Source organism: Nomascus leucogenys, chromosome 9, assembly GCF_006542625.1.
Source record: "Nomascus leucogenys isolate Asia chromosome 9, Asia_NLE_v1, whole genome shotgun sequence".
NCBI classification, from domain to species: domain Eukaryota; kingdom Metazoa; phylum Chordata; class Mammalia; order Primates; family Hylobatidae; genus Nomascus; species Nomascus leucogenys.
The window spans coordinates 35,380,505-35,395,124 of NC_044389.1; the positions used below are offsets into that span (position 1 = coordinate 35,380,505).

General features: G+C 43.6%; 1 protein-coding gene across 2 annotated transcripts in view; it reads right to left on the bottom strand.

The window, feature by feature from the left end:
* LRP8 (LDL receptor related protein 8) overlaps window positions 1-14,620 on the bottom strand; it is an 85,016-nt gene that overhangs the window by 4,862 nt on the left and 65,534 nt on the right. Inside the window, exons 13-18 of one of the 2 annotated variants that reach the window (XM_030818838.1) lie at window positions 13,209-13,350; window positions 11,116-11,268; window positions 10,040-10,264; window positions 7,918-7,986; window positions 3,485-3,657; window positions 2,142-2,318 (exon numbers count right to left, since the gene is read on the bottom strand). In XM_030818838.1, coding sequence (XP_030674698.1) covers window positions 2,142-2,318; window positions 3,485-3,657; window positions 7,918-7,986; window positions 10,040-10,264; window positions 11,116-11,268; window positions 13,209-13,350 — 939 coding nt within the window. The remainder of the gene's footprint in view (window positions 1-2,141; window positions 2,319-3,484; window positions 3,658-7,917; window positions 7,987-10,039; window positions 10,265-11,115; window positions 11,269-13,208; window positions 13,351-14,620) is intronic. The other variant, XM_030818839.1, reaches the window with a different exon arrangement.

Consider the following 14,620-nt stretch of genomic DNA (forward strand, 5'->3'; position numbering starts at 1 on the left):
AAGTAGGGTTTGTTCTGGATCACATAGCAAGTGGCTGAACTAAAATTTGATCCAAGGTCTGTATGAATCCAAAGCTGTAGATTTTTTCATCATTCTGTTTTGTATCTTTGTAAAGTAGAGTTGCACAGATCTAAATCTTCTCAATCCTCCCTTATAGGATTTTAGGTTTGGTCAATTTCAGTGAGTTAGCTTTGGCAAATGTTAAATTTCAGGCTATGAGGTTACTTGTCTCTTGCATGCTAATCACAGTTAGGAAGGTAATATACTGCACCTTCCCAACAGATTAAACAGAGTTGGGAGGCAATGCACGTTAATTAAATTCCATCCCTCTCTCCCTCACGCCTGCTTTCCAGTCATTAGGTAGATGCTAGACTCCTGTCTGCCAAAAATGGCTGACCATGAGATGGTGAGCCCACTAACCCCTGAGCCAGTCTATTCCATTGTGGACAACAGATTTAAATTCTTTCCTATATTAATGTGAAATTTGTTTGTTTATATCTTCTGACATTCCCTGATTCCATCTCTCAGACTCAGAGACAGTTCTACATAGGACAACCCTTGAAATTTATAGATGGTGTTTGAATTCCCTTCCCTTCATTCTGAGTGTTTTCTTCTCCAGGATACACATCTAACTTTCCCCAACTAGTCCTGATGTAATCTTGTTTGCCTCTTTTCCATTTCCCAGATACCCTCCTTTGGAAAGACCCTCCCCAGCTTCAGTACTTTTCCTCATAGTTATGTGAATTTGGGCCAGCCACTTTACTTCTCTGAGACTTAGTTTTATCATCTATCAAATGGGAATAGTAATAGGACCTACCTCACAGGGTTGTTGAGGAATCAAATGAGATAATGCACAGAGAGTGTTTAACATAGTACCTAACAACACATAGGGCCCAGAGTATCCTGGGTCAATGTAACCAACATAAAATAGAATCAGACTAGTATCTCCCATCTCTGGACATTCTACATATGATAAAAAGTAACTCTACTGCCTTTCAAGTCATCTTTGGGTTATCTGTAGTTTTTTTATGAATGCAATGGCCATCTTCCACCAGTGTAGATATTTAAGACTATTTTATTCTAGTCTAGGTTACCCTCCCACTCTCTCCAAGACGACCTCTAGGCCAAAGATAGGCCCCAGTAGTGATGGTACAGTTATCTGAGAAATGGACAGAGGAGAGACAGGTTGTTGAGAATATTGATTTCCAGAGCTTCAAGGCTATTTACCTCATGATATAAAGGAAAGAGCATGGGCTTTTGTGTATATACAGACTGGAGTTTGAATTCTGGTTCTGCCACTTCCTGGCTATGACCTTAGGCAAGTTATTCAATTTCTATGAGTCTCAGTTTCCTCATCTGCAAAATGGGGCTAATAATATCAGCTTGATAAGGTTATTATGAAGACTAAATGAGAAAATGTATGTAAAACACCGGGAACAGTGTCTGACACACAGTAGGTGCTCACTAAATGTTGATTTCCTTATTTCTCTGCAACTGGCAGAAGCTTATTACTTGGTCCTTAGACTCATCAGGATTAACTCCCCCTGAGTCATTTCTTTCTCTGGAAATAATGTCACTTTACATGTGCAGAGTGCTTTGTAAGTCACAAAGTGCTCTCACATGTGCTATCTCACTTGTACTTTATAAACTCAGGAGGCAGGTAGAATGGGGGTTGTTATTCTCATTTTACAAATAACAGTGAGCAGAAAGAAGTGACTGAGATCACAGGGTGGTGGAAGGATGGAACTGGGAGTTTTCTTATTCCAAGTTCAGTGCTTCTTCCACTGTGCCCCCTCTGATCTTCAAAAACTGGTCAAGCAACTATTTTTTTGGACTGGCCGAGGTTAAGGATCCTCAAGGCCGTCTGCTAACCCTCCTCATTTGCTCCATCTCATTTCCCATGTCTCCCCTTCATGAACAGTTTGCCTCAGCAGCAATTCTGTCTGCCCTGCCCCAAACTTGATCGCTCTTCCACATGCCATTCATTGGTCTGTGACTAACCCATTTTTCTTCTTTGCCCCAACACCCAGCTTACAATTTGCAGCCTTCCCAAACCAGAAAGCCTTCTAGGATTGGCTGCGCCTGCCTTGGTTCATGCCCTCACTCACCAGCCCCTCAGACTTAGAGTGGCACTGCCCTACCTTGGACTTGACGACAGGCAGCTCGGAAAGAGGGTTCTTCGGGAGTTGGTGCAGCTGTGACCTTGGTTCCCCCGGCAAGACAAAAAGCTCCTTGAGGGCAGGGGCTGGGTCTTCCAGTTCTCTGGTCTCCCCAAGACAGGGCTCTGCCCACAGTGGGCGATCAAAGCTGCTGATTGCCTGACAGGGGGATGGCACTGTGGATGACCTCTGACGTCACACTCAGCCCCCTGACTGTGCTGTATAACAGTGACACCTGCTGTGCCACTTCGTGGTCCTCATTCCCCCAAAAAGCCATGCTGTGTTGTACCTTTAAGCCTTTGCACATGCCTCTATCTGGAATGCCATTTCCCTCCTTCTCTCCTGGGAAAACTGCTATTAATCTTTCAAGGACATAGTCCATCTGTCACCTTCTCTGTAAGGCATTCCTTGCCTGATTCCCCAGACAGAATTAATAGCTCCCTTGTTGATGTTGCCATGGCATCTGTTCAACCAATATTTGTTGGGAGTCAGCCATGCTGTGCTAGGCATCAGGAAAACAGATTAATCAGACAGTTCTGCCCTCAAGGATCTTATGGTTTAGTGAGGAGACCACTGAGTAAAAGACAAGTGGACTACAGTGTGACAGGGGCTGTGAGGTAGAGAGGCCCAGAGGACTGTGGGAGAACAAAGCAAGCCAAGGATAGCTTTCTAGAAGAGGGGACTCCTGAGCTTCCACCACGGCATTCAGCACACAATTATACCACTGTATGTTAGTATCTCTAACTCCCTACCAGCTTCTTGGGAGCAAGCACGTTCCTTATTGACTTTTGAATACTTGATATCTAATGTGGTGCTTGGCACATAACTGGCATACAGTATTGAAATGAATACATTTGAATTAAATGGCCCCAGTAAGCCTTCCAGGCTAAAGGTTCTAAAAATTTACTGAGCAGAAAGAGAGACATTTGGCTTTTTTACTGCCTGGAAGAGCCTCTAGGTATAAGGTGGTCCTGATACCTTTTTACCTTAACCACCTACCCCAGCATTTCTGTGTTCCCCAGGGCCTAGAACAGTGCCTGATACATGGTAAGTTTTTGATAAATGTTTGAGGAAGGAAGGAAGGAGGAAGGGAAGGAGGGAGGAAAGGGAGGAAAGGAAGGAAATAAGGAAAGAAAAAAGACAGGGAGGGAGGGAAGGACGGAAGGAAGGGAGGGAGGGAAGGATGGAAGGAAGGGAGGGAGGGAAGGATGGAAGGAAGGAAGGGAAGGAAGAAAGGATGAGAAGGAAGAAAGGATGGGAGGGGAAGAAAGGATGGAAGGGAAGATGGTCGGAAGGTAGGAATTCTCCCAGTGAGAAATACTTACTGCAGGATAGACATGGCCAATCTGAGCAGTCCTCCCTATATGGAGTTCATCTTCATCTTCTTCTTCTGTTGTTTTCCTGTAGACTGGGTTGTCAAAATTCATGCTTTTGGTGTTCTTCCGCTTCCAGTTTCTCCAGATCAGGTATCCACTCATGCACAGCAGGGCTATCACCACTGGAGGAAGGACACAGGACACTGGACCTCCAGCAGGCTCCAGCCCACTGCTCAGACATCAGTGCAAGGCTTGTCACCACTCCACTTTTACTGCCCTTTGCTCCTCAGGCTCTGTTTCTGCATGTTCTTTTTCTGCTGTTTGAAAGCCCATCTCTCATCCCTTCTTTCCTTTACTAACTATTCATCCTTCAAGATCCTGTTCAAATGTGAAGTCTTCCCCAACTGTGGGCAGAGTCTGTTGCTCTCTCATGTGTGCTCCCAGATCACACACAGTATCTTACTTTATGTATCTGTACTCCCAACTAGATAGCTCTTTCAAGGCAGGGACTGTGTCTTTTTTTTTTGTTTTTTTTTTTTTTTTAACTCTCTACGACCAGTTCCTAACACTGAGTAAGTGCCTAGTAACATGTGCTGAATGAATGAGTGAATTTTACCACACCTTTGCCCTAATGCTGCTGCTTCCCTAGATTTCTCTAAGAAAACAATTCTCTCCCAAAACTGGGGGATGGAGAGTGGGATGGGGCCAGGCAGAGTGTTTATTTCCAAAGGTGAGGCTCCACCTGAAGAAGAACATCTCTAGAAGAAGACACAGGGGGCAACACAAGCTCTGATTTAGAATAAATGACTATGTTAATGATTAAAGGAGGACACTCTCTCCAACACAGCTGGGTAAAAATGGAGCAAGTAGCTTTGTAAGGTGATTAGCAGTCACTCTGAGCATCCCAGTGGAGGCTGAATGATCACCTATCTAGGATGCTATGGAAGGGGTTTCCGTTTTAGTAAGATTACAATAATTGATATGCATTAAAGACAGGAACAAGGCAGTTATCACTGCTAATATTTATTGTCTTAGAGATCTAGCTATGCAATAAGGCCAGAAAAAAGTTTATAAATATGGGAAAGGAGGCCAGGTGCGGTGGCTCACACCTGTAATCCCAACACTGTGGGAGGCCAAGGCAGGCAGATTACTTGAGGCCAGGAGTTTGAGACCAGCCTGGCCAACATGGCAAAAACCCATCTCTACAAAAAATACAAAGTAGCTGGGCATGGTGGCAGGCACCTGTAGTCCCAGCTACTCAGAAGGCTGAGGTGGGAGGATTGCTTGAGCCTGGGAGGTCAAGGCTGCAGTGAGCCACAATCGTGTCACTGCACTCCAGCCTGGGCAACAGAGTGAGACCTTGTCTCAAAAAAAAAACAAAAAAAAAAAACCAGTAAATAAATAAATAAATACATATGAGAAAGGAGGAAACCAAGCTGTTATTAACAGCTATTTGTATTTTTAGAAACACTTAAGAGAAGCTGGTGAAAAACTGTCAGAAATAATTTTAGTTAATCAAGAATCAACATAAAAGATCATTAGCTGTCTTTTTAATCAGCAAGAACCAATTAGAAAATGTAATGGAGGCCAGGCACAGTGGCTCACACATGTAATACCAACATTTTGGGAGGCTGAGGCAGGAGGATTGCTTGAACCCAGGAGTTCAAGACCAGCCTGGGCAAGATGGTGAGCCCTGGTCTTTACAAAAAAAATAATTTAAAAAACTAGCCAGGCGTGGTGGTGTATGCCTGTAGTCCCAGCTACTTGGGATGCTGAGGCTGGAGAATCCCTTGAGCCCAGGAGTTCGAGGATGCAATGAACTGTGATCGCACCACTGCACTCCAGCCTGGGCAAGAGTGCAAGATCTTCTTGTCTCTTAAAAAAAAAAAGAAAAAGAAAAAGTACTGGAATAACAATACATTCATAGTAGCCCATCAAATAAATATAGTAGCCCATCAAATAAAATACCTAGGAAAATCTGAGAAGAAATATGCAAGTCCTATGTGATCTATAAAATTCTGCTGAGGGACATAAAAGAAGACTGAAATAAATAGGCCACATTTCTGGATGGGAAGCTTTAATATAATATTCTCTTCACATAAACTCATATATCTAAAGCAATCTTGATAAAAATTTCACCAAAATTTTTATAGAATTGATAAGATTATTCTGAAGTTCACCTAGAAGAGAAACTGAATAAAAATAGCTGAGAAGATGTTGTGAGCATAACATATCATGAAGTTGTGCTAATAGTATGTAGGAATATATAAATTGGGGAAGGAAAATAAACTGCTTAGACGCAAATCAAAGTACATATGGGATGTAGTTTATAATAAAGATGACAGTGCAAATCAGGAGAGAAGTATGGATTATTCAATGATGGTTTTGGAGAAACTAGACAGGTATATAGAGAAAAAACAGTTAAATCTCTACCTCATACCATACTCTAAATTCCAAATAGATTAATATCCTAATACTAAAAAAAAGTTTAAAGTAGAAAAGAAAAACATCAGGAGATATTTCAATAAGTTAGAGTGAGGCCGGCCTTCTTAAGCAAGACACAAAACCCAGAAATCTTAAAAGATTGACAGATCTGATACTTAAAAGTTTCATATTTATGCATGGCAAAAGGTACCATAAACAAACTTTAAAACCAAATGTCAGATTGGAAGAAAACATTTGTAACATATATTTTAAAGGTTTAATATTTGTCATGTATAAATATTTCTATAAATAAGAAAAAGCCAATAGAAAAATAAGAAAAGACTGTGAGTGGACGATTCATAACAGATAAAATATAAGTAAAGGGGCTGATAAGCTTATGAAAAGATACTCTACCTCACAGGGAAATGTCAGGGAAATAATACTCATCTTTCAGTCCTCAGATTAGCAGAAATTAAAAATATTGAATATTTCAGAGTGAGTTATGTCAGCAAAACAGATGCCTCTTTCTACAGGGCAAAGGATGGCAAGAAAGGGATAGATTTCTCTTTCTCCACTCCAATCAAAATAATCCTGGAATAATAACCTCACCATCATCTTTCCTGGTGAAGCCTTTCAAGGCCAATTCAAATGCTGTCTTCTCCAGAAGCGCCACTTTTACTCTGGAATTACCTTTCCTTCTACCATCCCTTCACAGGAGTATCATGCCACTATTACATTGTTTCTCTGTCTCTATCTATATCCAACATGCCCCTATCATAGCACATTATGACATGTATTAACATCTACCTTAAAGGACTTTAGTTTTGCCTGATTAAAGACTGAAAGCTCTTAAAGTCTTTATTTTTTTTCTTCCCTGGATCCTTGGCACTTGGCACAGTGTCTCACACAGCGGAGAAGTTTTTAAAACATTTGCTGACTAACTCGGCATACTGAAGATTCCCAGGATAAAAGGACAAAGTTCCTGTCCTTGAAATACTCATAGCCAAGTAAGGGAGATAAAGCTCTGAATGGACAATCAGAATGCAAAGATACTGCTAAGAGATGAGACTGCTAAGAGAGGGGTGTACAGGATACCGTGTGGATGTTGGGGTGGAAGAGAATGAATCAGCCCCCATGATTCTCTGTGAGGTCTTAACAAAGTGTTATACTCTGGCCATACTGGTCTCCTTCTAGCTCTAAACCCACCCCACCCTGACCCTTCCAGGCCATTTCCTACTCCTGGCTTTACTCATGCTGTCTTCACTGCTTGGACTGCTCTTGATCCTCCTTCACTTGGCTGACCCAGCTCAAATATCACTTCCTCTAGGAAACCTCCTCTTCCCTCTTCCCCTCTCCCCCCGCCCAAGTTAAGTGTATCCTCAGCACTGTCTCTGAAGTCAGTGCATGCAGCTTAACCTTAGGACCTACCAGGTCGTAACAAACTTACCTGTGTTATGTGGGTCTCTCCAACAAGACTATAAACTTTTGTAGGACAGAACCATGTCTTATTCATCTTTAACTGCCTTTCCTCCCCTTATCACAGAGTTTGGCACATAGTAGCTGCTTAATAAATACTTGTTGAAAACCAAACAGAAAGAAAACAAGACAGTATGACCTATTAAAGGAATGGTAAGCAGCTCTATTCATTAATTCAGCAAATCCTTGATTTCCTACCATGTGCCAGACATTGCTAGGAGCTGAGGAGAATAGTGAGCAAGAGATACCAGCCCTGTTCCTAGGGATCATACAGTCGCACTTCACATGGCTGGAGTGTAGAGTTTGAATCGAGGGATGGGGAGATGGGGGATGTACCTGGAAGGTCACCTGGGGCCAGGTCCTGAAGAGCCTTGTGTGCTAGGCTAAAAAACCAAATTAAATCAGGACTGGGAGATGGGCAGGAAGGCTGCAAGGGCAGAACAAGTCAATAGGGCAGGCCAAGTTCTCTACCCTGCTAGCGCTTTTCCCTAGGCCTAAGCAGCGTCTCTCTTTTCTCTTCAGTGACTGGGGGCCACACTCACCTATGGGCACGATGATCCCGATAACAGCGGCAGTGACTGTTGAGCCCATCTTACTGTCTTCATTCCCATCTGCAAAACACAAACATTTGCAGAATGATGCTCTGTCACTGTGTGTCCAAGCCCCTACTGGCCTCAAGTGGTAAGAACTACCCAACTGCTTCTCATCCTCATTCTAAAATGATGATCCTGGCTGTTGCCTAATAATTCAGTCTTTCCAGATCCTATCACAACTCCTGTGAGGCAAGCAGGACAGAGGTTATCTCCATTTTACAGGCAAGGAAACTGAGTCTTAACTGAGGGGTTTGGGGACTCACAGAAAAGTGGCAGAGCTGGGACTTGAACCCAGGACTCATGTCCCAAGTCCCATACACTTTCCACAGCATCATGGTGGTAGGAAGCTGGGGGCTGCACATGGCAAAGTGAGCACTTAGGTCTTTATGTTGCTGACAGACTAGGTCATTTGCCTTTTTCCATCAGTATCTGTTGCTTTGCCAGTATTGTTTTTGGTGAGCTGTCTGTCCATCTGCATTATCAGATTATTTTTCATAAGTAATTAAAATGGGACATAGTGTAGTGTAGAGGAATCAAGAGCATAGGCTTCTGTGTCAGACTTCTGGGTTCAAGTCCCAGCTCTACTACTCACTACCCATGTGACCTTGGGCAAATTATTATATATTATAAATACAGCACATGGTATTATACTTTTATATCTTTAAAATGGTGATATTACCTACCTCCTAAGGATATGGTAAGGATTAAATGAAATAATTTATCTAAAATGAATATAAAATGCTTGGCACAACTTTGCCTAATTCTAAGAGGGTGGAGAGTGGGATGGGGTTGTTGAATAGGGTCTAGATTTTAAAAAGATATGTAAAAGCACATTTTAAACTGAAAAGTGCTTGGAAAATTTACTGTCTTTTTGAAAAACTATGCCATGCCATCTTTCTCACTCTTATAACCATCTTCATTGTAACATTTGTGAAGCACTTTATAGTTCAGAAAGCATTTTTCCCTTAGATCCTCCTGACAGCTCCCTGTGGTGTGAAAAGGAGCTATCATCTACACTTGCTGCAGGTGAGATGACTGCCCCAGCAATGGCCCAAGGCCCATCCTCTCTCAATGTGACTGTTTATCCTTGTTACTCCAAGAGAATCTAACAGTTAAGGGGAGAAAAAGCTGCACTGCTTGCTTCCAGAGCTAACTGTAGAAATGCTGCTGTCCTCCCCGCTCTGGGCCACAGCGAACACTGGACAGTGATATTAAAACCTAGAGCATGAGGAAGCCAGTGAGGAGAAGCTGGTGAGAGGCTCTGCCCTCAGACGAGAGGAACTGGAATTCACACATGCTCCGTCTGCCTCTGCAAACTTCGGAGTAAGTGCTCCACTCCAAAAAGCCAGCTTCTGCTGGCAAATAGGACCAATTAGGAAGATGCTGCCAAGCAGCTTGGTTTCTGGGCTGTCCATGTAGGGGAAAAAATTAAAAAGATAGTTTATCCTTTTAAGTGAACTCTCTCTGGCAGGTAACTCAATTAAAAAGGTATTTGCTGATTAATGAGATAGAACATTTCTAGCAGTGACAATTACTGCTCCCAATGATTTAGTAAGTGGTGAACTTAATTATTTTCATCCCAGGGTGGGAAAGAGGTATAAGGAGACCATGGTTGTAGATATTACTATCTGGGGACCTGCTGGGAACTGAGATCACAGCTTTCCAAACACAAGGGACACCTCCTCATATACACATCAAAACTTTGTGAAACATAGACACACACACCCTCGCAGAGTCAGCAACGGCTGTGTGCGTGAGCACTTCCGGTTACACCTTTGTCTATCATGGCAATCTTGTGAAGCAGGTGTGGAAGGGTGGTTATTTCCACTTTCTAAGAGAAACAACTGAGGCTCACAGGGTCTCAGCTTCCTACCAGACCCTCTGTAAGGTAGGGGCATCTAGGAGTCCTAAATCGCAGGCTGGTACTCTACCTCCCTCTCAGATATGCAGTAACCTCCTCAAAGATACGCAGTATTCAGCTCTGGTAGGTTCTCGCTTATCACATACCCCCATCCTGGCTTCCCTAGGAGCCCTCCCATGTCATGAAAGAATGCAGAACTCATTTCCTTACAGTGCTGGGAGTGGTTGCTGGTTGCAGGGCTTAGGGTAGATGGGCTGACGCTGGGAGCCCTGGGGACACTAACTGAGCTTGGGACTGCAGCTGCCAGGCTTGGTGTCTCTGTGCTGTGGTTCTGGTAGGTGGATCTGTGGACGGTGGTCCCAGGGGCTCTTGTGGTGGCAGGTACTGTCCTCGTCTTGGTAGAGGCTAACGTCGTAGTTGAGGTAGATTGAGGTGCTGGAGGGGAAATACCATGGAGGTCACTTGGACAGATAATTTTGTTGCCTAAGTTATTGCCTCTGAGATATACTTAGGAACTTATCTTCATGGCGTAGCTCAAATGCCACTTCTGTGAAGCCTTTCCTAATCTCCCTGGTGGGCTATGATCTTTTCTTTAGCTGAATGCTAAGCACTTCACTTTGATTCAATAAAGATGAATCATTAAAACATTGCTGTGGAATTAGTTGTGAGTAAGGCCAGCAATGAAAAGACTGTAGGGAGGGGAAATCAGATAAATCTAGAAGGATTTTACACTCATATTGTTATACCAATAGATTTAAGTTCTTATTCCACTTTAAACAATTGAACCTGTAAATTATTAATAATGCAGTAGACTTAGGCTCAAATGAAAGGCCTTGGCTATACATCAAGATTGGGACATGCATCTGTGTATGTGGTTGAAGTATTAACTATTAGTCCCAATTATATTGCAAAAGGGCTTCTGTGTAGTGTTTGTTAAGTTCTAGGTGAGAAACAGGCAAATACATAGTTATCTGCATGTACCTGAAGCCATGGAGATTAAGGGTTCTTAACCTGAGGTTTTTAAAGGGTTCCAGAAACTCCCTGAAACTGAATTTAAAATGTTTTATGTATATGTGCATTTTTTCCTTGGGAGTGAGAAAAAGCTTTGGAAGGATCCTGGGGGCATGAGCATTCAAGGAAGGTAAAAAAGAGAAACCCCCAAAAGGCAACAAGTAACCAGGGAAGATAGAAGAAAACCAGCAGCATACTGTGTCCCAGAAGCCAAGGTTTCAGCAGGGTAGGGTCTGACACTGCCAGGGGCCATCCCTCCTGGAAGGTCTGCTTACCTCGGTAGCACCTCTTCATGTCTGGACCCAGCCACATTGTGTCAGGACAGGCACACGTGTACTTGGGAGAGTGGCTGGAGATCTGAGGAGCAGGAAGGCACAGGTACTCACAGCCTCCATTAGGCTGGACACTCAGCTCACAGGCATCTGGAGCTAATGGCAGAGAGGGAGACAGCTAGGGCACAGACAGGACATGCCAGGTCTTCCTGCCTCCTGAGGATGAGGCCTCTCCAACCTGGCTTGCTCAAAAAGCTTGCCCTACTACTTTTTTTTCATATTTTTTTTCTTTTCCTTTCTTTTTTTCTCCCCCAAAGCTTTTGGGATACACATTGTTTTTTGTTACATGGATGAATTATATAGTGGTGAATTCTGGTACTTTAGTGCACCTGTAACCCAAGTGTAGTGTACACTGTACCTAATGTGTAGTTTTTTTTTTTAATCTCTAGCCCCGCTACTACCTTCCCCATTTTTAGTCTCTAAAGTCCGTTATATCACTCTGTATGCCCCTGTGTACTCATAGCTTAGCTCCCGCTTATAAGTGAGAGCATCTAGTTTTTGGTTTTCCACTCCTATCATACTTTACTTAGAATAATGGCCTCCAGCTCCATCCAAGTTGCTGCAAAATACATTATTTTGTTCCTTTTTATGGCTGAGTAGTATTCCAAGGTGTATATATGCCACATTTTCTTTATTCACTCATTAGTCGATGGACAGGTTGGTTCCACATCTCTGCAATTGTGAAGCCCCTCTACTTTTAAAATTTTTTTTATTTTTAATGTTTTGAGACAGGGTCTCACTCTGTTGCCTAGGCTAAGTGCAGCAGTGCAATCATAGCTCACTGCAGCCTCAAACTCCTGGGCTTAAGAAATCCTCCCACCTCAGCCTCCCGAGTAGCTGGAACTATAGGCGCATGCCACCATACCAGGGTCATTTTTATAGTTTTTGTAGTGACAGAGTCTTGCCTTCTTGCCCAGGCTGGTCCCAAACTCCTGGGCTCAAGTGATCCTCCTGCCTTGGCCTCCCAAAGTGCTGGAATTGCAGGTATGAGCCACCATGCCCGGCCTCCCTACTACTTTTATTGGGTACTTTCCAGCACCATACCTAGTGTTTTATCCCTACACACTCATTTAATCCTTGCAACAATTCTGAGAGGTGGGGACGTTACATCCCAGAATGACAGATAAAGACACCTAGGCTCATTCGTCAAAGCTATACTCTAGGACTTTTTTTTTTTAAAAGGTGGGGTTCTTGCTCTGTCACCCAGGCTGGAGTGCAGTAATGCAATCATAGCCCACTGCTGCCCGGAGCTCCTGTGCTCAAGGGATCCTCCTGCCTCAGCCTCTCAGTGTTGGGATTACAGGCATGAGCCACCATGTCTGGACTAGAGATAGAACTTAAATTGAGGTCGGCTGGGCTCCAAAGCCCGTAAGCCCGTGGTTTTTGTTTTTCCCTGTGCCACATACTACGTCTCTCATTTAAATTTCTAGGTCTAGAATCAGGCACCAATCTTACCTCCTTACACTCCCTTGCTTTCCCACTTTCACCCTGCCAGCCAACACTTCAGTTACAGTTAGAATTAGTATATCCTAGTGATAGAGGAGGGAACAACCTAGTAGTAGGATTCCTAGATTCTATTCCCAACCAATAAGCTGACTTATTATATGGCCCTCGGATACATTAGCTTATACTACTGCAGAATGGCTACAAATAGCAAGTTAGATGCAGTGTGTCATGGTGAAAGCAGCTGTGGAACCAGATAGACCTGGGTTTAGGTTTCAGTTCTGCCACCTGCTAACATTATTTTACCTCTCTGAGCTTCTGTTTCCTCAACTGTTAGAAGAGTAATACCCACACTTTGTAGGATTGGCAAAAATAGGACATTTATGTATTCATTTACACCCAGCCTTATTTCACAAATAACTTGAGGTAAAATGAGACAAAATATATGATGAAAAAGTACTCTACCAACAAGAGGGATTGTTGTTATTATTCCTGGGGTTGCTGACTTGTGACCTGAATGTGAACACAGCCTGCCTGGTGAAAGGAGAGGACACAGTCAGGGGACCTGGGACCTAGGACCAGAGACAGCTCACCTCTTGGCTGCTTCAGCTCATGGAAGATGACAATGTCATGTGGGTTGTTGAGGTTCTCAGCCAGGATGGAGATTTCCAGGCCATTGAGACGATTTGCACTGAAAATGGCCTCATTCTCCAGGTCTGTCCAGAACACCTTGTCCTGTGGGGTATAGATGCAGAGGATGGGAGGCCTGGAGTCTAAATCCATGACCTCAGTCTGAGGGGTTGGCCCAAACCATAGTCACAAGAACTGCCCTGAAATCTCCCCTGATCTGTCCTGTCCATGGATTCACGGCGGGGCTCTCAGCCTCTAATCTGTGATGCACCTCTCCTCGTTCCCTTCTATCTTAGAGGATTATTCGTTGATTCTGTGCTTTGAACTGACAGCCACAACATTACTCATTCATGCTGAACTAAGCCTGCTTGCTAGAGCCCAGCAGAAACCCAAGGTTAAATCTCTATAGCATTATCGTTACTGGGGCCTGGGACCAAGATTGGAAGGGATGTGTGAGCTCTGAAGATTATGCCCTGCTGGGCTTCCTATAGCCTCTGGGTATCCATATGAGTCCACTTGGTTAGTCCATATAAGCCTAGATGTGCATCTGTCAGCAAATCCACACGTACAGGTACAACTGTGCATCCTCATACACAGATCTAAACACATACCCAAATTTTCATCCACACACAAAAAGCTGCATTTGCCCCTGAATATGCAGTCTAAATACATCTTGGTATATGTATGTACACACATAAGCACCAGCACTTAGAGGAATGCACACCTTTATTCTGATGCATTTATATTTACCCATGCACATACACATACTTTACATGTACATGCCATGTATATAAACAAGCACAAACACTTGTGTACCAACACACCTGTCCTTTAAAGCAGGGGCTGGACTTAGAGGTGGAGCTTTGCCCGCAACTTCAGAGCAGTGCTGAGTAACTTTGCTGCAAGCAAATCCTGCCAATGCCCACCACAGACCATCATCCCCTTGCTTTCCCTCCCCTTGGTGGTGGAGTTAGTTTTGGGGAAGAGGTGAAGGTGTGAGACCTTGGTTGGTTCTGGCTTCTTCATTCCCGGAGAAGAAAAGTCATTAGGGTCAGGGCACAAGAGGGTCTTGGCTCCTTGCTTTCCTGGGAGCTTCTTGAGACTAGGATAGTGTCTGATTCGCTTCTATGACCCCAGGGTCTGGCAGAAGTCAATAAAAATGTGCAGAATTGAACAGCATCTCTCAGGCCATTTCCTCCAGTAAATGATTCTAAGGATATGTATGTTTCTTCTTCCTTTCCTCCCTTTACTGGGTACCTTTTGTATATGGGTTACAGTGCTGGGTGCTGAGGGCATAGAGAGGAAACATACATGCCTAGCAACTCACCTGTGAGAAGTGCTCTGGGAGAGGGCTCTTGGGAGGAGAGCATGGGAA